General features: G+C 45.5%; 1 protein-coding gene across 4 annotated transcripts in view; it reads left to right on the top strand.

The window, feature by feature from the left end:
• Positions 1-25104, top strand: part of ADAM19 (ADAM metallopeptidase domain 19) — a 123330-nt gene that overhangs the window by 87645 nt on the left and 10581 nt on the right. For all 4 annotated transcript variants that reach the window (XM_056517351.1, XM_056517352.1, XM_056517353.1 and 1 more), the window contains 9 exons: positions 3597-3774; positions 5933-6022; positions 6164-6359; positions 7589-7697; positions 10398-10599; positions 14281-14358; positions 15988-16096; positions 16175-16325; positions 18269-18329. In XM_056517351.1, coding sequence (XP_056373326.1) covers positions 3597-3774; positions 5933-6022; positions 6164-6359; positions 7589-7697; positions 10398-10599; positions 14281-14358; positions 15988-16096; positions 16175-16325; positions 18269-18329 — 1174 coding nt within the window. The remainder of the gene's footprint in view (positions 1-3596; positions 3775-5932; positions 6023-6163; positions 6360-7588; positions 7698-10397; positions 10600-14280; positions 14359-15987; positions 16097-16174; positions 16326-18268; positions 18330-25104) is intronic.

Genomic DNA, 25104 nt, shown 5'->3' with positions numbered 1-25104 from the left:
ACGTAAATGTACGTCCTGGTGAGGTGGTACTTAACGCACCAGGACGTACATTTACGTCCTAAGCATAACCGCGGGCATCGGAGTGATGCCCGTGTCATGCGCGGCTGATCCCGGCTGCTGATCGCAGCCAGGGACCCGCCTGCAATGGCCGACGCCCGCGATCTCGCGGGCGTCCGCCATTAACCCCTCAGGTGCCGGGATCAATACAGATCCCGGCATCTGCGGCAGTGCGCGATTTAAATGAACGATCGGATCGCCCGCAGCGCTGCTGCGGGGATCCGATCATTCAGAACGCCGGACGGAGGTCCCCTCTCCTTCCTCCGTGCGGCTCCCGGCATCTCCTGCTCTGGTCTGTGATCGAGCAGACCAGAGCAGAAGATGACCGAAAACACTGATCTGTTCTATGTGCTATACATAGAACAGATCAGTATTAGCAATCATGGTATTGCTATGAATAGTCCCCTATGGGGACTATTCAAGTGTAAAAAAAAATGTAAAAAAATGTAAAAGTAAAAAAAAAAGTGAAAAATCCCCTCCCCCAATTAAAAAGTAAAACGTCCGTTTTTTCCTATTTTACCCCCAAAAAGCGTAAAAAACATTTTTTATAGACATATTTGGTATCGCCGCGTGCGTAAATGTCCGAACTATTAAAATAAAATGTTAATGATCCCGTACGGTGAACGGCGTGAACGAAAAAAAATTAAAAAAGTCCAAAATTCCTACTTTTTTAATACATTTTATTAAAAAAAATTTTATAAAAAATGTATTAAAAGTTTTTTATATGCAAATGTGGTATCAAAAAAAAAGTACAGATCATGGCGCAAAAAATGAGCCCCCATACCGCCGCTTATACGGAAAAATAAAAAAGTTAGAGGTCATCAAAATAAAGGGATTATAAACGTACTAATTTGGTTAAAAAGTTTGTGATTTTTTTTAAGCGCAACAATAATATAAAAGTATATAATAATGGGTATCATTTTAATCGTATTGACCCTCAGAATAAAGAACACACGTCATTTTTACCATAAATTGTACGGCGTGAAAACGAAACCTTCCAAAATTAGCAAAATTGCGTTTTTCATTTTAATTTCCCCACAAAAATAGTGTTTTTTGGTTGCGCCATACATTTTATGATATAATGAGTGATGTCATTACAAAGGACAACTGGTCGCGCAAAAAACAAGCCCTCATACTAGTCTGTGGATGAAAATATAAAAGAGTTATGATTTTTAGAAGGCGAAAAATGAAAACGTAAAAATTAAATTGTCTGAGTCCTTAAGGCCAAAATGGGCTGAGTCCTTAAGGGGTTAAAGGGGTACTCCCGTGGAAAACTTTTTTTATTTATTTTTTTTAAATCAACTGGTGCCAGAAAGTTAAACAGATTTGTAAATCACTTCTATTAAAAAAATCTTAATCCTTCCAGTACTTTTTAGGGGCTGTATACTAAAGAGAAATCCTAAAAACAAATGCATTTCCTCTGATGTCATGACCACAGTGCTCTCTGCTGACCTCTGCTGTCCATTTTAGGAACTGTTCAGAGCAGGAAAAAATCCCCATAGCAAACATATGCTGTTCTGGACAGTTCCTAAAATGGACAGCAGAGGTCAGCAGAGAGCACTGTGGTCATGACATCAGAGGAAATGCATTTCTTTTTTTGATTTCTCTTTAGTATACAGCCCCTAAAAAGTACTGGAAGGATTATGATTTTTAATAGAAGTGATTTACAAATCTGTTTAACTTTCTTCCACCAGTTGATTTAAAAAAAAAAAAAGTTTTCCACGGGAGTATCCCTTTAAAGGCTTTAAAGGGGTACTCCACTGGAAAACATTTTTTTAAATCAACTGCTTCCAGAAAGTTAAACAGATTTGTAAATTACTTCTATTTAAAAATCTTAATCCTTCCAGTACTTAACAGCTGCTGTATGTTCCAGAGGAAGTTCTTTTCTTTTTGAATTTCCTGTTTGACCACAGTGCTCCCTGCTGACACCTATGTCCATTTTTAGGAACTGTCCAGAGTACAAGCAAATCCCCATAGCAAACCTATCCTGCTCCGGACAGTTCCTAAAATGGATAGAGGTGTCAGCAGAGAACACTGTGGTCAGACAGAAAGGAAATTCAAAAATAAAAGAACTTCCTGTGGAGAATATAGCAGCTGATAAGTACTGGAAGGATTAAGATTTTTAAATAGAAGTCATTTACAAATCTGTTTAACTTTCTGGCAACAATTCATTTAAAAAACTAATTTTTTCCAGGGGAGTACCCCTACTACAGCAGAAACTAACTTATCCCCTATCCACAGGATAGGGGATAAGTAGCTACCGTCGGTCCCAGCATTCGGACCCCCAACGGTATCCTGTGCGGGCCTAGGCTCTCAGTGAGGAGCGCGTGCGGCAGGCGACACGAGCTCCATTAGTTTCTATGGGGGAGATTTATCAAAATCTGTCCAGTGGAAAAGTTGCTGAGTTGCCCATAGCAACCAATCAGATCGCTTCTTTCATTTTTTACAGGCCTTTTCAAAACTGAAAGAAGCAATGTGATTGGTTGCTATGGGCAACTCAGCAACTTTTCCTCTGGACAGGTTTTGATAAATCTCCCCCTATGTGAGTGCCGAGGAGACCCAAGTACAGCGATCGGGCATCAGCATAGAAATTAACTGAGCGCGTGCCGTCTACTAGAGATCTCGGGGGTCCCAGTGGTCTGACCCCCCCGCGATCAGTTACTTATGCCCTATCCTATTCCTTTAAAAGTAATTTCTAAATATTTCTAGCTACTTGCTGCCCCCTGCAGCTAGAGAAGGGCATTGCCTCGGTACATCCTGGGAATTCGGCTTCTAACCCGTTTGCCCAATGGGATAGAAGCTGGACTGCAACTTGGTAGAAGGAGGGATTGAAGATACAAGAAAAGAAATGTCCGGCACCAGAGTGAACAGTAAAAGACTGTGGGGGAGATTCATCAGGACCTGTGCTGAGGACCACTTGCCCATAGCAACCAATCAGATCCCTTTTTTCATTTTCCAGAGGCCTTGCTAAAAATGAAAGAAGCGATCTGATTGGTTGCAATTGGCAACTTGTCAACGTTGCTTTCTACAGGTTTTGGTAAATCTCCTGCTACTTCTTCACTGAATCCAACACTGACGCGTTTCGGTTCTAAACGACTCTTAGTCACAGTTGCCATGACTTATGGCTGTTAAGACCTGAAACGCGTCAGTGCTTTATGGAATATTGGATTCAATAAAAAAAAAAAAAGCCTCCTTTTACTGGGCACTCTGGGGCTGGACATTTCGTTTTTTTTTTTTTTTTTGTTTTGGAGATCAGCTAGAGGCGCTGCTGGTGAGTTTGGACACAAGTGCGAAAGGTGGAGAAGAATTGTTGATTTGGTTCCCGTCTAGAGCAGTGTATCCCAACCAGGGTGCCTCCAGCTGTTGCAAAACTACAACTCCCAGCATGCCCGGACAGCCGAAGGCTGTCCGGGCGTGCTGGGAGTTGTAGTTTTGCAACAGCTGGAGGCACCCTGTTTGAGAAACACTGCTCTAGAGAGATTTACAGCAATAAGTAACCATAAGGAAGGATTTTAGATTATTTTCTATGCTCTTTTTAGGCATCCTTTCCCCAAAGTGTTTAATGCCTGTAACAGACGGGAGCTGGATCGCTTCTTACGCTCCGGAGGAGGAATGTGCCTCAGCAACACCCCAGACACCAAGACCCTTTATGGAGGAGCACGTTGTGGGAACGGCTTCCTGGAGGAGGGAGAGCAGTGTGACTGTGGGGATCTTGAGGTAAGAGGTGGGACTGCGGTATTTGTGCAACATGCACAGCTCCTATTCAGGTCTATGTGCATTAAAGGGGTACTCTGGTGCCAGAAAAAATGGTGCCAGAAAGTTAAACAGATTTGTAAATTACTTCTATTAAAAAAAATCTTAATCCTTCCAGTACTTATTAGCTGCTGAATACTACAGAGGAAATTATTTTCTTCTTGGAACACAGAGCTCTCTGCTGACATCACGACCACAGTGCTGTCTGATGACATCACGACCACAGTGCTCTCTGCTGACATCACGACCACAGTGCTCTCTGTCCATTTTAGGAACTGTCCAGAGCAGTATATGTTTGCTATGTGGATTTTCTCCTACTCTGGACAGTCCTTAAAATGGACAGAGATGTCAGCAGAGAGCACTGTGCTCGTGATGTCAGCAGAGAGCTCTGTGTTCCAAAAAGAAAATAATTTCCTCTGTAGTATTCAGCAGATAATAAGTACTGGAAGGATTAAGATTTTTTAATACGAGTAATTTACAAATCTGTTTAACTTTCTGGCACCAGTTGATAAAAAATAAATTAAAAAAAATTATGTTTTCCACCGGAGTACCCCTTTAACAGGGCTGCAAATCTTTGTTATGGGTATATTTACATGGGGCCTTTATTGCTGCTATTACTGCAAGATTCGGGAAAAATGCAAGTATTTGCAGTAATTGTGATAATTTGACATCTTCGGGTGAATAGACTCAGGCCTCGTTAACACGGCAGAATTTCCGAGCGGAATCTGGTGGAAAAATTCAGCTCGGAAATTCCATTGCAGCACAGTCATATTGTTTTCAATGGGATTCTGCTGCACATGGCAGAATTTCCGTGCCAGAAACATCTGTTGCTGAAATCCAAATTCCGGCCTCCGCAGAAAGAATTGACATGTCAATCTGCTCCAAAAATGCATTGCCATCTATGGAGAGCGGTCCTAGCGTCATCTGATAAACATACCCACATGGGGCAAATGGAGGGGGTAACACATGACGGCAGGATTAGGTTTTTTGTTGTTGTTTTTTTTTTAATAGTCAGTTTCCATAAAATACATAGCTTTTTTTTTTTTTTTATATGTATTTATTTAATTATGTATTCATTTATTTATTTATTTTAATCAGATTTTTATTAGAATTTTACACTGGGTGTTTACAGAAACACAAACTCCCTCACGCCCCCTTCTAGAAACCGATAGACAAAGTGACATACATAGAACAGACCTTACAACCAGCATAGTCATATTAGTGCAAAAGAATACATGTAATAGGACAAAACAACAGTAGACACTTTGCAGAGTTGCTTCATTTTATTTATTTATTTTTTTCATTTTCGCTGCACTGGAGCAATTGAAAATGGTTGCATGACAATTGTATTGAACTGCAATTTCCAGCATTACCTGCAAGGTCTTATGAATACCATCACTTGGCACGTTTGTGACACGTTTCAAGTGCATTTGACACCCTTACTCATACTCCAAAGCAGTGATTCCCAATCAGTTTGCCTCCAGCTGTTACAAAACTACAATGACACGTTTTGAGTGCATTTGACACCCTTACTCATACACCAAAGCAGTGATTCCCAGTGTGCCTCCATCTGTTGCAAAACTACAAGTGACACGTTTCGAGTGTATTTGACACCCTTACTCCTACTCCAAAGCAGTGAATTCCAAGCAGTGTGCCTCCATCTGTTGCAAAACTACAATGACACGTTTCGAGTGCATCTGACACCCTTACTCATACTCCAAAGCAGTGATTCCCAAGCAGTGTGCCTCCATCTGTTGCAAAACTACAATGACATGTTTCGAATGCATTTGACACCCTTACTCATACACCAAAGCAGTGATTCCCAAGCAGTGTGCCTCCCATCTGTTGCAAAACTACAAGTGACACATTTCGAGTGCATTTGACACCCTTACTCATACTCCAAAGCAGTGATTCCCAATCAGTGTGCCTCCAGCTGTTGCAAAACTACAACTTCCAGCATGCCCGGACAGCCTTTGGCTGTCCGGGCCTGCTGGGAGTTGTAGTTTTGCAACATCTGGAGGCACACTGCTTGGGAAATACGGACATAGATATTAGATGCATGTGCGCATATAGATGTTGCCAAATGATCATTCAGCCAACTATTATCTCTCTCTTTTTGTAGCAATGTGACAACCCATGCTGTAATGCCACCTCGTGCACGCTGCTGCCAGGAGCTGAATGCGCCCATGGGACCTGCTGCCATCAGTGTAGAGTAAGACATCTCTTTTAGCCTTATGCAAGCAATAAACATTAGTCCATCTGACAAAACGCTTATAGTTATGGTCTGTAGACGCCAGGACTTTATAGGAAACACATGTAGCATAATCCTTATGTGTGTCAAATTCCTCATTAGCTGAGGCCACCTGGATTCCCATGTCGGAAGACCTCCAGATCCTGCGACCTTCCCGAGTACTGCACCGGACGTTCTCCCGAGTGTCCTCCTAACTCCTTCCAGCTGGACGGAACGTCTTGCCAAAACGGAGAAGCTTTTTGCTACAACGGGAGATGCCTTACGCACCAGCAGCAGTGCCGGCAGCTCTGGGGAAACGGTGAGTGACGCAAGAGAGGAGATTACGGCTTTCACTGCAGTATAGAACATGGCGACATCTGTGCTCATATGGGCTGCGTGTGATACCGCAACACGACACATAAAGCTGAATAGCTGAGATGCAGAATTAGACGCAGCGATGGAGGGAGAGCTGCAGGGTAGAGCCCTGCATCGGGACTGGGATCTCATGAGCAAGAGCGAGTGGTCACAGAACATACAGCGAGTCCTGTAAAATGCCACAAGGGGGTAATGAAATGGTACAATGGGGTAATGAAATGGTACGAGGGGGTGATGAAACGGTACAAGGGGTAAGGAAACGGTACAAGGGGTTAATGAAATGGCACAAGGGGGTGATGAAATGGTACAAGGGGGTAATGAAATTGCACTAGGGCGTAATGAAATGGTACAAGGGGGTAATGAAATGGGACAAGGGTAAGAAGAAATGGCACAAGGAGTGATGAAATGGTACAAGGGGGTAATGAAATGGCACAAGGGTGTAATGAAATGGCACAAGGGTGTAATGAAATGGCACAAGGGTAAGAAGAAATGGCACAAGGAGTGATGAAATGGCACAAGGGTAAGAAGAAATGGCACAAGGAGTGATGAAATGGTACAAGGGGGTAATGAAATGGCACAAGGGTGTAATGAAATGGCACAAGGGTGTAATGAAATGGCACAAGGGTAAGAAGAAATGGCACAAGGAGTGATGAAATGGCACAAGTAGGGATTAAATGGCATAAAGGGGTAATGAAATGGTACAAGGGGGTAATGAAATGGCACAAGGGGGTGATGAAATGGTACAAGGGGGTAATTAAATGGTACAAGGGGGTAATGAAAAGGCACAAGGGTAAGAAGAAATGGCACAAGGGGGTGATGAAATGACATAAAGGGGTAATGAAATGGTACAAGGATGTAATAAAATGGCACAAGGAGTGATTAAATGGCAAAAAGGGGATGAAGAAATGGCATAAAGAGTGATGAAATGGCACAAGGGGGTGATGAAATGGCACGCGGGTAATGAAATTGCACTGGGGTTATTATTTCTGTTTGCGGGAGTGGGTGGGATTGGACACACGTTGCAGGAGCGGGCGGGAGTGGAACACACACCTTGTGGAAGCGGGCGGTAATGGTACGAAATCCAGCGTGAGCAAGATTAAAAAATAGTCCCTCGCAGGGCTCTACTGCAGTGCTGTGGAATATGTTGTTGGTGACATTACATCTGCATTACAGGAGCGAGCATCGCCCCAGATATATGCTTTGAAAGGATCAACGCAGCCGGTGATCAGTATGGCAACTGCGGGCGAGATATGAACGGTGAATACAGGAAATGTGAAGTCAAGTGAGTGGTGGGCAAAGTAGTAATCCAGATAAAATTGACGACTAATGATTGGTTATAAAAATAGTCCAGCGCAGGATTTTCAGATATTCCATATACACAAGCAGGATACAGAAGTGTAGACAAGGTGACGCACTTTGAGTGTGTTTAGCGCCCTTACTCATACTCCAAAGCAGTTTTTCCAAACTAGTGACCTTCCAGCTGTTGCTAAACTACAACTCCCAGCATGCCCGGACAGCCAAAGGCTGTCCGGGCATGCTGGGAGTTGTAGTTTTTCAACAGCTGGAGGCACCCTGATTGGGAAACACAGTGATAGACAAAAAATGGAAGGTAAATGCAAGGTGATGCCAATTTTGAGATGGCTGGTGGTCTCATAAGTTAGACCCTACACGATCTTACACTTCTCCTCTATTCTGTGTTGTTGGTGGGACAACCCGATAACAGGACTCTACCATACGTTTTGCAACAGCTGGAGGGGCACTAGTTTGAAAACACTGCTCCAAAGGGTCCATATGCACTTGAAATACGTCACATGGCTACTCTTGTTGTATCCATACACAAGCAGGATACAAAAGTGTACACAAGTGACACGTTTCGAATGCGTTTGGCACCCTTACTCATACTCCAAAGTAGTGTTTCCCAACCAGAGTGTCTCCAGCTGTTGCAAAACCACAACTCCCAGCATGCCTGGACAGCTGGGAGCTGTAGTTTTGCAACAGCTGGAGGCACACTGGTTGGAAAACACTGCTCCAGAGGGTGTTACGTGCACTTGATACAAGTCACTTGTCTACTCTTGTTGTATCCTGCATGTGTGTATAAAATAAATCTTTACATTTTAATAAAAAAATATATTTTTATCTGCAAACTTGCGCTGGTGTTTTCATGCACCATTTAAGTGCAGAGCTGAGAACTATCTCTTGCTACTGATTGGTTAGTTTGTAAAGCGCTGTTCATTCTCAATGGGACTTGTGGACATTGCTGATTGCTTCACTGGGCAATGCTCGGAAGTCTCATAGACAGTGAATGAAGCACTGAGCAATGCTCGGAAGTCTCATAGACAGTGAATGAAGCACAGGGCAATGCTCGGAAGTCTCATAGACAGTGAATGAAGCACTGGGCAATGCTCGGAAGTCTCATAGACAGTGAATGAAGCACTGGGCAATGCTTGGAAGTCTCATAGACAGTGAATGAAGCACTGGGCAATGCTTGGAAGTCTCATAGACAGTGAATGAAGCACTGGGCAATGCTTGGAAGTCTCATAGACAGTGAATGAAGCACTGGGCAATGCTTGGAAGTCTCATAGACAGTGAATGAAGCACTGGGCAATGCTTGGAAGTCTCATAGACAGTGTATGAAGCACAGGGCAATGCTCGGAAGTCTCATAGACAGTGAATGAAGCACTGGGCAATGCTTGGAAGTCTCATAGACAGTGAATGAAGCACTGGGCAATGCTCGGAAGTCTCATAGACAGTGAATGAAGCACTGGGCAATGCTTGGAAGTCTCATAGACAGTGAATGAAGCACTGGGCAATGCTTGGAAGTCTCATAGACAGTGAATGAAGCACTGGGCAATGCACGGAAGTCTCATAGACAGTGAATGAAGCACAGGGCAATGCTCGGAAGTCTCATAGACAGTGAATGAAGCACTGGGCAATGCTTGGAAGTCTCATAGACAGTGAATGAAGCACTGGGCAATGCTCGGAAGTCTCATAGACAGTGAATGAAGCACTGGGCATTGCTTGGAAGTCTCATAGACAGTGAATGAAGCACTGGGCAATGCTCGGAAGTCTCATAGATAGTGAATGAAGCACTGGGCAATGCTTGGAAGTCTCATAGACAGTGAATGAAGCACTGGGCAATGCTTGGAAGTCTCATAGACAGCGAATGAAGCACTGGGAAATGCTCGGAAGTCTCAGACAGTGAGTGAAGCACTGGGCAATGCTCGGAAGTCTCATAGACAGTGAATGAAGCACAGGGCAATGCTCGGAAGTCTCATAGACAGTGAATGAAGCACAGGGAAATGCTCGGAAGTCTCATAGACAGTGAATGAAGCACTGGGCAATGCTCGGAAGTCTCATAGACAGTGTATGAAGCACAGGGCAATGCTTGGAAGTCTCATAGACAGTGAATGAAGCACTGGGCAATGCTCGGAAGTCTCATAGACAGTTATGAAGCACTGGGCAATTCTTGGAAGTCTTATAGACAGTGAATGAAGCACTGGGCAATGCTCGGAAGTCTCACAGTCTCTGAGGAAATGAAGCACTGGGCAATGCTCGGAAGTCTCATAGTCTCTGGGAAATGCTCGGAAGTCTCATAGACAGTGATTGAAGCACTGGGCAATGCTCGGAAGTCTCATAGACAGTGAAAGAAGCACTGGGCAATGCTTGGAAGTCTCATAGACAGTGAATGATTCACTGGGCAATGCTCGGAAGTCTCATAGACAGTGAATGAAGCACTGGGCAATGCTCGGAAGTCTCATAGACAGTGAATGAAGCACAGGGCAATGCTCGGACGTCTCATAGAATGTGAAAGAAGTGAATGAAGCGGTGACTGTGCATGTCCATTAATTCAGGGGACAATTGACCTTCAGTCTCATAATCACTGGGGCCCCAGTGGTCAGCTATCCTATATCTTGTGTATGAGTGCAGTATAGTGCCTGGATTATTCCTTAGAGCAAGTTCATAAATTGTCTTTTCTTTCTAGGCATTCTAAGTGTGGGAAGATCCAGTGCCTAAGCCCTGCCCATAAGCCCATAGAACACAGTGCAGTTGCAATAGACACCACTATCACCATGCAGGGGAGACGCATCCTCTGCAGGGGGACACATGTTTACAGAATAACTGAGGAGGAGGATATGATGGATCCCGGTCTGGTCCTGTCAGGCACTAAGTGCGGAGATAACCAGGTCAGATATACCCCAACCTTCAAATTTCTATTACATTTCATAAACACTTGTAAAGTTTTGTAGATCATTGTTTAATGAAAAGTTCAGCTTTTTTGCATTTTCAATTCTACACTGTCCAAAAGACCTCTGTTTGCTGTCAGTGAATGGGAGTATTTTTTGGTTACACCCAGAAGCTGAAAATCTCTCAGGGTGAAAACCCACAGGCTGTAAAGCGGCAGCCATATAACGCAGGAGTTTGCTGGCAATGTGGCCGACAGCCCTTGTGTTCTTATCCTTAAAGGGGTACTCCGCCCCTAGACATCTTATCCCCTATCCAAAGGATAGGGGATAAGATGTCTGATTGCGTGGGTCCCACTGCTGGGGACCCCCACGATCTCCTTGCTGCACCCGACGTTTGTTTAGAGAGTCGGATGCGTCGCTGTAGGCTCGTGACATCACGGCTACTCCCCGCTTGTGACATCACGGCCATGCCCCCTCAATGCAAGTCTATGGGAGGGGGCATGACGGCCGTCACGCTCCCTCCCATAGACTTGCATTGAGGGGGCATGGCTGTGACGTCACGAGCCTCCACCCCGCATCGCCAGTCATCCGGCACGGAGCGAAGTTTGCTCCATACACCGGATGTCTGGGGTGCTGCAGCCGCTGGGGACCCCTGCGATCCGACAACTTATCCCCTATCCTTTGGATAGGGGATAAGATGTCTAGGGGCGGAGTACCCCTTTAAGACCCAATAACTTCTTGCAGTTGGAAATCTGTTACAATTTTGACAATCATCTATGATTTAAAGGGGTATTCCGGTATCAGAAAATGTTATTTAAATAAAACTATCACCCCCAAAGTGCATAACTTATCAATACAGTTCTATTACAAATTATATTGGCTTCAGTGTGATTTCGCATGATATACCCCTGACGGGAAGTTGTGTAGTCCTGTAATTGTCACTGTGGTGTTGTCTCCAGCTCCCTAGCTCTGCCCTCTCTCCTGACACAATGCATCATAATCTGCTGTCTCAGGAGGCAAGGCTGGATTTTATCTCTGAGCTCTAGCCCTGCCCGAGTGACGTTACCACCTCTGACCAGCTCTTACAGTCTACATCACCATCTCTCATATACACACACAAACAAACACACACATATATGTATATATCTGTTGGGACATGTAGGGAGAATGAGGTGTGTTTACAGCATGCTGTCCTGTGCTAAGCAATACCACAGGCAGAGGAGCAGACAGGGAATGCATACAGCAGGTGCTGCAAATTTACAACGCATTAACACCAAAAACTCCCACATGCATGGGTACATAAACTATGCAAAATTCCTACACATTGTAGACAAATTAAATAGACAACATCATTATAAATAATAGTAGTCTTAGGGGATTTCTAGAATATTCCTATTCACACCAAAAATGTGAAAATCCACAACCCTTTAGGGGATAAATAAAATCACTCTTTATTGATTACTAAAAACAGTGTACAGAAAATATAGAGAACTGGCAAGATATTGGGTGTGAACCAATATACAATCAAGTATACAGTCATGGCCGTAAATGTTGGCACCCCTGAAATTTTTCTAGAAAATAAAGTATTTCTCACAGAAAAGGATTGCAGTAACACATGTTTTGCTATACACATGTTTATTCCCTTTTGTGTGTATTGGAACGAAACAAAAAAGGGAGGAAAAAAGGCAAATTGGACATAATTGGACAAAATTATTGGCACCCTTTCAAAATTGTGGAAAAATAAGATGGTTTCAAGCATGTGATGCTCCTTTAAGCTCATCTGGGGCAAGCAACAGGTGTGGGCAATATAAAAATCACACCTGAAAACAGATAAAAAGGAGAGAAGTTCACTTAGTCTTTGCATTGTGTGTCTGTCTGTGCCACACTAAGCATGGACAACAAAAAGAGGAGAAGAGAACTGTCTGAGGACTTGAGAACCAAAATTGTGGGAAAATATCAACAATCTCCAGGTTATAAGTCCATCTCCAGAGATCTAGATTTGCCTTTTTTCCACAGTGCGCAATAATATCAAGAAGTTTGCAACCCATGGCACTGTAGCTAATCTCCCTGAGTGTGGACGGAAGAGAAAAACTGATGAAAGATGTCAACGCAGGATAGTACGGATGGTGGATAAGCAGCCCCAAACAAGTTCCAAAGATATTCATGCTGTCCTGCAGGCTCAGGGAACATCAGTGTCAGCGCGAACTATCCATCGACATTTAAATGAAATGAAACGCTATGGAGGAGACCCAGGAGGACCCCACTGCTGCCACCGAGACATAAAAAAGCAAGACTACATTTTGCCAAAATGAACTTGAGTAACCAAAATCCTTCTGGGAAAACGTCTTGTGGACAGATGAGACCAAGATAGAGCTTTTGGTAAAGCACATCATTCTACTGTTTACTGAAAAGGGAATGAGGCCTACAAAGAAAAGAACACAGTACCTACAGTGAAATATGATGGAGGTCAATGATGTTTTGGGGTTGTTTTGCTGCCTCTGGCACTGGGGGCCTTGAATGTGTGCAAGACATCATGAAATCTGAGGATTACCAATGGATTTTGGGTCGCACTGTACAGCCCAGTGTCAGAAAGCTGGGTTTGTGTCTGAGATCTTTGGTCTTCCAGCAGGACAATGACCCCAAACATACGTCAAAAAGCCCCAGAAATGGATGACAACAAAGCGCAGGAGAGTTCTGAAGTGGCAGCAATGAGTCCAGATCTAAATCCCATTGAACACCTGTGGAGAGATCTTAAAATTGCTGTTGGGAAAAGGCGCCTTCCAATAAGAGAGACCTGGAGCAGTTTGTAAAGGAAGAGTGGTCCAACATTCCGGCTGAGAGGTGTTAGAAGCTTATTGATGGTTATAGAAAGCCACTGATTTCAGTTATTTTTTCCAAAGGGTGTGCAACCAAATATTAAGTTAAGGGTGCCAATAATTTTGTCCAGCCCATTTTTGGAGTTTGTTGACATTATGTCCAATTTGCTTTTTTCCCCTCCCTTTTTTGGTTTAGTTCCAATACACACAAAGGGAATAAATATGTGTATAGCAAAACATGTGTTACTGCAATCCTTTTCTGTGAGAAATACTTCATTATCTTGAAAGATTTTGAGGGGTGCCAACATTTACAGCCATGACTGTATATAAAGGTAAATATAATAGTAAATATAATAATATAATACAGATACCAACAATACATAAATGTGCAAGAAGATGGGCTGATAAAGTGCTACATTATTTATATTCCCCAACCAGGATATAGCAGTAAATGACCCCGTGTTACCTAAGTTATATCAGGTATCTAATGTAGGGTAAGTGGTTCCTCAGAGCCTAACACCGTACTCACCCATGATGGAGCGACAACTGGTACACGCAGTAGCCCCGAACGCACGTTTTCGTGTCTTCCTCAGGGAGGAATTTTACAACGCAATAGTCTGCTGTGTGCTAAAATGTTCCACAACAGCTCTGGTCGGTGAACTAGCAGGATTGCTGTGGGAAGGCTGTGATGGAGGCCTGAGGGAAAGCAATGGATCATGGGAATTGTAGAACTGAGCAACTGCACAACCAGAAAGTTGTGAGAGGATGGGGAGAGGATTACAAAACAAATGGATTTTGGGGGATATTGGGCTCTGTACCTGAATAAATCCAGATCTTATAATGGATTGTCATTTATTTTCTGCAGATTTGCTTTGATGGACAGTGCAAAAGTATTTCATTCTTGCAAGTGGATGAATGTGCTAAGAAATGCAATGGGAATGGGGTGAGTATCTGGGGTCTGAAGGTTTTACAAGAAAAAAGAGGCAAAAAAAAAAACCCAATAAATTAGACAGAATGTTACATTTTAAGTTTTTTAACGTGCTTTGGAAAATATTTTTTTTTAAAGGGCTGCTGGATGATAGGCTGATCACTCATTTTATCACTGTGGGACCCCTAGTGACCCTCTTTATTCTGTGATGGAACCAACAGGAAGCATTACATTTTCCTACAGCGCCACCACAGACCAAAGAAATATTTGCACTTGTAATTGCTCTATGTTTCAGCATATGCTTAAAGGGGTAGGGTCATACTGGATCTGCAGCGTAATTCATGGGAAAACGCTGCGGGTCTATCAGGAGGAAATGCACAGGGCTACCCTGCTGCTGTCCTGTGTGTGCAGTAAGGTTTGGAGGCTGAATCGCACGTTGCATCCGCATGGCTTCTTTCTTCAGAAAACAGTGCAACACCTGGACATAGTTTGTGTGTGTGGCAATGCAGCGGAGCTTCATTAAGGGTGCAAATATAACCAAAAAAGACAAACACAAGTGGCACCGATACCTTATCAACGCAGCACCTTGAGATGGACAATGGTGACACTCGGGCAGTACCCAGAGACTTCAGAGGCGGTGGTGCTAGGACAAATATGCAGCAATGAACGTAATACCCAAGAAAGACATAAAACAGGTGTCCTGCACTCACCGCTTCAGTTCTGTTCAAACGGGTCCCATCTCGGGCTGCTTCTACGGAACCGGGGCTGGCGGACGCGTGGGGCGCTCAGAGGCGACTGCTGGTGGTTTCGCGCACAGGTATGCGCTTCTTCCGGCCTTGCGAGGGTATTACCTTCATTAAGGGTGCGTTCACACGCTAGTAACGCCGGGAAATCCGCTGCGAGTTACGCTGCCATTCATTTGAATGGGTCCGCGGACAGTCCGCAAATCTGACACTATTGCGAACTGTCTGTGTACTCATTTAAATCAATGGTAGCGTAACTCGCAGCGGATTTCCCGCAGTTACTAGCGTGTGAACACACCCTAAAACGGTACTCCCCTGGAAAACATTATTTTTTTTTTTTTAAATCAACTGGTGCCAGAAAGTTAAACAGATTTGTAAATTACTTCCATTTAAAAATCTTAATCCTTCCAGTACTTATCAGCTGCTGTATGCTCCACAGGAAGTTCTTTTCTTTTTGAATTTCCTTTCTGTCTGACCACAGTGCTCTCTGCTGACACCTCTGTCCATGTCTGAAACTGTCCAGAGCAGGATAGGTTTGCTATGGGGATTTTCTCCCGCGCTGGACAGTTCCTGACATGGACAAAGGTGTCAGTAGAGAGCAAGGAAAGGAAATGCAAAAAGAAAAGAACTTCCTGCTGCATACAGCAGTTGATAAGTACTGGAAAGATTAAGATTTTTTAATAGAAGTAATTTACAAATCTGTTTAACTTTCTGGCAAGAGTTGATAAAAAAAAAAAAAAATGTTTTCCAGTGGAGTACCCCTTTAATGTGAGTGGAACTGGTGTAAGGTTTGGCGCTCTTTTTGGAAGAAAGCCACCATGTTTTTTTGTTTTTTATAAGCAGGTAGATATATCTGATCATAATAACTCCTTTTAACCTTTATATCATATGTAATATACAGATTTGCAATAATAACCAGAACTGCCATTGTCTCCCTGGATGGAGGCCTCCCTATTGTAACCAGTCAGGTGATGGCGGCAGCCTAGACAGTGGCCCGGTGCCTGCAGATGGTAAGTCCCCTAAGGTGGCGTGTTTCTTATAGTTAGATGGGTATATACTCGGTTCTGATTTAATTCTATTTCTGCCAGGTTCACAGTCTATGGTCTTCTGGATCCTGATTCCTCTATCATTACTAGCTGGGTTTATAGTGATGCTGGTCGTATACGTCCACAAACACGGGTGCTTAAAAAAACTTCTTCATCCGGACAATGTGCCTGCGGCAGGATCCCTGCACAAGAGGTAGGTGCGCAGTGAACTCTTCACCTGGACTTGTTCACTAAAGAGGTGGGAAATTCTGCTGCGGAATCCACATTCAGATTTTCATGTAAATATTTTCCAGATATGATTTTATCAGTTATGGCCCATTTACACTACATATTTTCAAGCGGAACTCCACTCCGGAGCTCTGCTGTGGGAAATACATTGCAGCAGCCTCACATTGCTTTCAGTGGAATTCTGCTGCACCATTCACACTACGAAATTTCTGCAGCGGACATTAGAACTTGAACAAGTGGGGAGAGAAGCATGCAGCTGAGCACTTCTCTCCCCCCACTCTGTGCTGGCAACCGAGACAATCCCATAGACTTAGGGGGAGATTTTGCCCATAGCATCCAATCAGTTGCTTCTTTCATTTTTAACCCCTTAAGGAGCATAACCCTTTCAATTTTTCACCTAAAATTCCATATGATGGCTTATGTTTTGTGCCACCAATTCTACTTTGCAGTGACATTAGTCATTTTACCAAAAAATCCAGAAAAAAAAATCATTGTGCGACAAAATTGAAGAAAAAAATAAATTTTTGTAAATTTTGGGGGCTTCCGTTTCTACACAGTGCATTTTTCTGTAGGTCCATACGATTAAAATGATCCCCTACTTATATAGGTTTTTGTCGTACTTCTGGAAGAAATCATAACTACATGCACGACAATGAATACGTTTAAAATTGTCATCTTTTGACCCCTATAACTTTTTTATTTTTCCGCGTATGGGGCGGTATCAGGGCAAATTTTTTGCGCTGTGATCTGAAGTTTTTAGCGGTACCGTTTTTGTATTGATCGGACTTTTTGATCGCTTTTTATTCATTTTTTCATGATATAAAAAGTGACCAAAAATACGCTATTTTGGAGTTTGGAATTTTTGGGCACGAACTCCATTGAATTTGCGGTTTAATTAACAATATATTTTTATAGTTCAGACATTTCCGCACGTGGCGATACCACATATGTTTATTTTTATTTACACTTTTTTTTTGTTTTTTTTTATGGGAAAAGGGTGGTGATACTTACTTTTATTAGGGAAGGAGTTAAATGATCTTTATTAACAATTTTTTTATATTTTTTTTTGCAATGTTATAGCCCCCTCTAGTGGATATAACACTGCACACACTGATCTTCTACACAGATCACTGCCATGCATTAACACGGCAATGATCAGTGTTATCGGCAGGCGATTGCTCAAGCCTGGATTTCAGGCTTGGAGCAATCAATCTCCGATCGGACGTGCCGGTGGCAGGTAATGGACCCTCTGCTCGCGTTCTAGCTGATCGGGACATTGCAATTTAACCGCGATGGTCCCGATCAGCCCGACTGAGCTGCCGGGAGTGTATTTTTGTTACTTTAGAACTTTGAACGCCGCGTCTAAAGGGTTAATAGCTATTAGCCCAGGGTCCCGGCTTTCATTAGCCGCTGGGACCGACCCGATATGACGGTGTGACCCCGCGTTATAGACCGGGCGTAGGGCGTACAGGTACGCCCTGCGTCCTTAAGAGGTTAAATCTGCTATGGGCAACTGGGCAATTTTTCCTCTGCACATGTTTTGATAAATCTCCCCCTTAGGGCCCGTCCACACTGCGGACATTCCACTGGCTGAATTCCACTTGCGGCAAAGTCCCATTGTTGTCAATGGGATTCTGCTGCTCTGTGGAATTGCCCCATCTGTACTCCGTCGGCGGAATGGACGTCCGCCCAAAGAATGAACATGGCCGTCTGGGCATGCTGGGAGTTATAGTTTTGCAACAGCTGGAGGCACACTGTTTGGTAAACACTGCTCTACAGCATGTCAAAGGTTTTTTTTAAGTGACAGTTCCAATTTAAATATGCATTAACCCTAAACTATAATACCAGCAAGTGTGTTATTCATATTTCCCTTATTAATATATTTTTCCATTTTTTTTACTTTATAAGTGAAAGTGGGGAGAAACCAAGACTTGATTCTATGCCAAGACCCAAACCTCAGATCCAGATGGTAAGATCCTGAGCCAATTCACAAAAACCCTAGGGCATAAAGCCCAGGGCACTAAATCCCCTTCTTAGACCTTCCCTATTGTATGTTTATATTAAAATAAAAATATATATATGGTGACCAGTGTGAATATTAAAAAGTAACATTGTCACTGTGCTTTCACAGATATTGGGATATTTCGCTTTTCAGTGTATATAGTCTATACCAAATGAGTCTACAGTACAGTATGGTTTAATAGCGCAGGGGCAACAAGGTAAAGGGGTACAAACTGTTCCAAACACTGGAGCCGGCGTCGGGAGCTCGTGATGTCATAGCCCCGCCCCTTCATGACGTCATGCCACGCCCTCTCAATGCAAGTTTATGGGAGGGGGCCGTGACAGCCGTCACGCCCCCTCCCATAGACTTGCATTGAGGGGGTGGGGCATGACGTCATGAGGGGGCAGGGCTATGACATCACAAACTGCCGACTCCAGCGTTGGGAACAGTTTGTTCCAAACGCTGAGCAGCGGAGCACCCCTTTAAAAACAAAACTTTGCCCCCTCTACATGTTTCGGTGCACCATCATCAGGAGGAACATGAGGCAAACAACCTCCAAAATGGCGACCAATGGTATTTATAACCTTAAGTGCTGTCGTCATCAGTGAGTGCCTGCAATTTGACCTATCCCATATAATCATACATTATCTAATCAATAGCCCTTTTCAGGGATCCGGTGTCCACCAATCAGTTACCTCGTATGATGACCTGTCTGCATCTAAAACACTGACTCGCCAATCCCCAAGCGCTATTCGTATCTCTCGTGAGGCTGACATCATCACTTACCTCGGTGTATAAAGTGGATACTCTAGAGTATCTGAGGTAAAAGAGCACTTACCGCAACTGGTTACACTCAGCCAAGCGCAACAATGGATAAAGGCATAGATAGTGAGGCATCTGCAGCTACTCCACGTCCGAAAGAATACAGCAAAAACAGGAACTCCAATATGGTGACGGGATTGAGAGCGCAAGACACCCAGGTAAAAGGAAATGAGGTTTATTCACCCATGATGCAACGCGTTTCACAGATAGACTGCTTCATCAGGCATCAATCCCGTCACCATATTGGAGTTCCTGTTTTTACAATATGATAAGAGGTCATTGTATCTTCAGTTCATATATACTGAGATATTGATTATGACATTGGTTACCTGGGTTGGGTAACGAGAATAATATCCACAATAATACATCTCCTATATTTAGTGGATTAGAACATCTAGTATTACAATAACCTACCAGGTATAATCATTGTTACGCCGAGCGCTCCGGGTCCCCGCTCCTCCCCGGAGCGCTCGCTACACTCCTCTCACTGCAGCGCTCCGGTCGGTTCCACGGACCCGGGGCGCTGCGATACCGCCTCTGGCCGGGATGCGATTCGCGATGCGGGTAGCGCCCGCTCGCGATGCGCACCCCGGCTCCCGTACCTGACTCGCTCTCCGTCAGTTCTATCCCGGCGCGCGCGGCCCCGCTCCCTAGGGCGCGCGCGCGCCGGGTCTTTGCGATTTAAAGGGCCACTGCGCCGCTGATTGGCGCAGTGGTTCCAATTAGTGTTTACACCTGTGCACTTCCCTATATCACCTCACTTCCCCTTCACTCCCTCGCCGGATCTTGTTGCCTTAGTGCCAGTGAAAGCGTTTCCTTGTGTGTTCCTAGCCTGTGTTCCAGACCTCCTGCCGTTGCCCCTGACTACGATCCTTGCTGCCTGCCCCGACCTTCTGCTACGTCCGACCTTGCTTCTGTCTACTCCCTTGTACCGCGCCTATCTTCAGCAGCCAGAGAGGTTGAGCCGTTGCTAGGGGATACGACCTGGTCACTACCGCCGCAGCAAGACCATCCCGCTTTGCGGCGGGCTCTGGTGAAAACCAGTAGTGACTTAGAACCGATCCTCTAGCACGGTCCACGCCAATCCCTCTCTGGCACAGAGGATCCACTACCTGCCAGCCGGCATCGTGACAGTAGATCCGGCCATGGATCCCGCTGAAGTTCCTCTGCCAGTTGTCGCTGACCTCACCACGGTGGTCGCCCAGCAGTCACAACAGATTGCGCAACAAGGCCAACAGCTGTCTCAACTGACTGTTATGCTACAACAGTTACTACCACAGCTCCAGCAACCATCTCCTCCGCCAGCTCCTGTACCTCCTCCGCAGCGAGTGGCCGCTTCTGGACTACGACTATCCTTGCCGGATAAATTTGATGGGGACTCTAAGCTTTGCCGTGGCTTCCTTTCCCAATGTTCATTACACTTGGAGATGATGTCGGACCAGTTCCCCACTGAAAGGTCTAAGGTGGCTTTCGTAGTCAGCCTGCTGTCTGGAAAAGCCCTGGCTTGGGCCACACCGCTCTGGGACCGCAATGACCCCGTCACTGCCTCTGTACACTCCTTCTTCTCGGAGATTCGAAGTGTCTTTGAGGAACCTGCCCGAGCCTCTTCTGCTGAGACTGCCCTGTTGAACCTGGTCCAGGGTAATTCTTCCGTTGGCGAGTATGCCGTACAATTCCGTACTCTTGCTTCTGAGTTATCCTGGAACAATGAGGCCCTCTGCGCGACCTTTAAAAAAGGCCTATCCAGCAACATTAAAGATGTTCTGGCCGCACGAGAAATGCCTGCTAATCTTCATGAACTTATTCACCTAGCCACTCGCATTGACATGCGTTTTTCCGAAAGGCGTCAGGAGCTCCGCCAAGATATGGACTCTGTTCGCACGAGGCGTTTCTTCTCCTCGGCTCCTCTCTCCTCTGGTTCCCTGCATTCTGTTCCTGTGCCTCCCGCCGTGGAGGCTATGCAGGTCGACCGGTCTCGCCTGACATCTCAAGAGAGGACACGACGCCGCATGGAGAACCTCTGCATGTACTGTGCTAGTACCGAACACTTCCTGAGGGATTGTCCTATCCGCCCTCCCCGCCTGGAAAGACGTACCCTGACTCCGCACAAAGGTGAGACAATCCTTGATGTCCACTCTGCTTCTCCACGTCTTACTGTGCCTGTGCGGATGTCTGCCTCTGCCTTCTCCTTCTCTTCTGTGGCCTTCTTGGACTCTGGATCTGCAGGAAATTTTATTTTGGCCTCTCTCGTCAACAGGTTCAACATCCCAGTGACCAGTCTCACCAGACCCCTTTACATCAATTGTATAAACAATGAAAGATTGGACTGTTCCATACGTTTCCGCACGGAGCCCCTTCTAATGAGCATCGGATCTCATCACGAGAGGATTGAACTTTTGGTCCTCCCCAATTGCACCTCGGAAATTCTCCTTGGACTTCCCTGGCTTCAACTTCATTCCCCAACCCTGGATTGGTCCACTGGGGAGATCAAGAGTTGGGGGCCCTCTTGTTCCAAGGACTGTCTAAAACCGGTTCCCAGTAACCCTTGCCGTAACTCTGTGCTTCCTCCAGTAACCGGTCTCCCTAAGGCCTATATGGACTTCGCGGATGTTTTCTGCAAAAAACAAGCGGAGACTCTACCTCCTCACAGGCCTTATGATTGTCCTATCGACCTCCTCCCGGGCACTACTCCACCCCGGGGCAGAATTTATCCTCTCTCTGCCCCAGAGACTCTTGCCATGTCTGAATACGTCCAGGAGAATCTAAAAAAGGGCTTTATCCGTAAATCCTCCTCTCCTGCCGGAGCCGGATTTTTCTTTGTGTCCAAAAAAGATGGCTCTCTACGTCCTTGCATTGACTACCGCGGACTTAATAAAATCACGGTTAAGAACCGCTACCCCTTACCCCTCATCTCTGAACTCTTTGATCGCCTCCAAGGTGCCCACATCTTTACTAAATTGGACTTAAGAGGCGCCTATAACCTCATCCGCATCAGAGAGGGGGATGAGTGGAAAACAGCATTTAACACCAGAGATGGACACTTTGAGTATCTGGTCATGCCCTTTGGCCTGTGCAACGCCCCTGCTGTCTTCCAAGACTTTGTTAATGAAATTTTTCGTGATCTGTTATACTCCTGTGTTGTTGTATATCTTGATGATATCCTAATTTTTTCGGCCAATCTAGAAGAACACCGCCAGCATGTCCGTATGGTTCTTCAGAGACTTCGTGACAATCAACTCTATGCTAAAATTGAGAAATGTCTGTTTGAATGCCAATCTCTTCCTTTTCTAGGATACTTGGTCTCTGGCCAGGGACTACAAATGGATCCAGATAAACTCTCTGCCGTCTTAGATTGGCCACGCCCCTCCGGACTCCGTGCCATCCAACGTTTTTTGGGGTTCGCCAATTATTACAGGCAATTTATTCCACATTTTTCTACCATTGTGGCTCCTATTGTGGCTTTAACCAAAAAAAATGCCGATCCCAAGTCTTGGCCTCCTCAAGCGGAAGACGCCTTTAAACGACTCAAGTCTGCCTTCTCTTCGGCTCCCGTGCTCTCCAGACCTGACCCATCTAAACCATTCCTATTGGAGGTTGATGCCTCCTCAGTGGGAGCTGGAGCTGTCCTTCTACAAAAAAACTCTTCCGGGCATGCTGTTACTTGTGGTTTTTTTTCTAGGACCTTCTCTCCGGCGGAGAGGAACTACTCCATCGGGGATCGAGAGCTTCTAGCCATTAAATTAGCACTTGAGGAATGGAGGCATCTGCTGGAGGGATCAAGATTTCCAGTTATTATTTACACCGATCACAAGAACCTCTCATACCTCGAGTCTGCCCAACGGCTGAATCCTCGTCAGGCCAGGTGGTCTCTGTTCTTTGCCCGATTTAATTTTGAAATTCACTTTCGGCCTGCTGATAAGAACATTAGGGCCGATGCTCTCTCTCGTTCCTCAGATGCTTCTGAAATTGAACTCCCTCCTCAACACATCATTCCTCCTGACTGCCTGATTTCCACTTCTCCAGCCTCCATCAGGCAAACTCCTCCAGGAAAGACCTTTGTTTCTCCACGCCAACGCCTCGGAATCCTCAAATGGGGTCACTCCTCCCATCTCGCAGGTCATGCGGGCATCAAGAAATCTGTGCAACTCATCTCTCGCTTCTATTGGTGGCCGACTCTAGAGACTGATGTGGTGGACTTTGTGCGAGCCTGCACTATCTGTGCCCGGGATAAGACTCCTCGCCAGAAGCCCGCTGGTTTTCTTCTTCCTCTGCCTGTTCCCGAACAACCTTGGTCTCTGATTGGTATGGATTTTATTACTGACTTACCCCCATCCCATGGCAACACTGTTATTTGGGTGGTCGTTGATCGATTCTCCAAAATGGCACATTTCATCCCTCTTCCTGGTCTTCCTTCAGCGCCTCAGTTGGCTAAACAATTTTTTGTACACATTTTTCGTCTTCACGGGTTGCCTACGCAGATCGTCTCGGATAGAGGCGTCCAATTTGTGTCTAAATTCTGGAGGGCTCTCTGTAAACAACTCAAGATTAAATTAAATTTTTCTTCTGCATACCATCCTCAATCCAATGGACAAGTAGAAAGAATTAACCAGATCTTGGGTGACTATTTACGACATTTTGTTTCCTCCCGCCAGGATGACTGGGCAGATCTTCTACCTTGGGCCGAATTCTCGTATAATTTCAGAATCTCTGAATCTTCCTCCAAATCCCCGTTTTTCGTGGTGTACGGCCGTCACCCTCTTCCCCCCCTCCCTACCCCCTTGCCCTCTGGTCTGCCCGCTGTGGATGAAATTTCTCGTGATCTTTCCATCATATGGAGAGAGACCCAAAATTCTCTCTTACAGGCTTCTTCACGCATGAAGAGATTCGCGGATAAGAAAAGAAGAGCTCCTCCCATTTTTTCCCCTGGAGACAAGGTATGGCTCTCCGCCAAATATGTCCGCTTCCGTGTCCCTAGCTATAAGTTGGGACCACGCTATCTTGGTCCTTTCAAGATTTTGCGCCAGATTAATCCTGTCTCTTACAAACTTCTTCTTCCTCCTTCTCTTCGTATTCCTAATGCCTTTCATGTTTCTCTTCTTAAACCACTTATCATTAACCGTTTCTCTCCCAAATCTGTTCCCCCCACTCCTGTCTCCGGCTCCTCGGACATCTTCTCCGTCAAGGAAATTTTAGCATCTAAAAAGGTCAGAGGGAAAACCTTCTTTTTAGTGGATTGGGAGGGTTGTGGTCCTGAAGAGAGGTCCTGGGAACCTGAGGACAATATCCTGGACAAAAGTCTGGTCCTCAGGTTCTCAGGCTCCAAGAAGAGGGGGAGACCCAAGGGGGGGGGTACTGTTACGCCGAGCGCTCCGGGTCCCCGCTCCTCCCCGGAGCGCTCGCTACACTCCTCTCACTGCAGCGCTCCGGTCGGTTCCACGGACCCGGGGCGCTGCGATACCGCCTCTGGCCGGGATGCGATTCGCGATGCGGGTAGCGCCCGCTCGCGATGCGCACCCCGGCTCCCGTACCTGACTCGCTCTCCGTCAGTTCTATCCCGGCGCGCGCGGCCCCGCTCCCTAGGGCGCGCGCGCGCCGGGTCTTTGCGATTTAAAGGGCCACTGCGCCGCTGATTGGCGCAGTGGTTCCAATTAGTGTTTACACCTGTGCACTTCCCTATATCACCTCACTTCCCCTTCACTCCCTCGCCGGATCTTGTTGCCTTAGTGCCAGTGAAAGCGTTTCCTTGTGTGTTCCTAGCCTGTGTTCCAGACCTCCTGCCGTTGCCCCTGACTACGATCCTTGCTGCCTGCCCCGACCTTCTGCTACGTCCGACCTTGCTTCTGTCTACTCCCTTGTACCGCGCCTATCTTCAGCAGCCAGAGAGGTTGAGCCGTTGCTAGGGGATACGACCTGGTCACTA

This window comes from Hyla sarda, chromosome 4 (genome assembly GCF_029499605.1).
Source record: "Hyla sarda isolate aHylSar1 chromosome 4, aHylSar1.hap1, whole genome shotgun sequence".
Classification (NCBI taxonomy): Eukaryota; Metazoa; Chordata; class Amphibia; order Anura; family Hylidae; genus Hyla; species Hyla sarda.
This window is presented reverse-complemented; position numbering and strand designations above follow the sequence as displayed.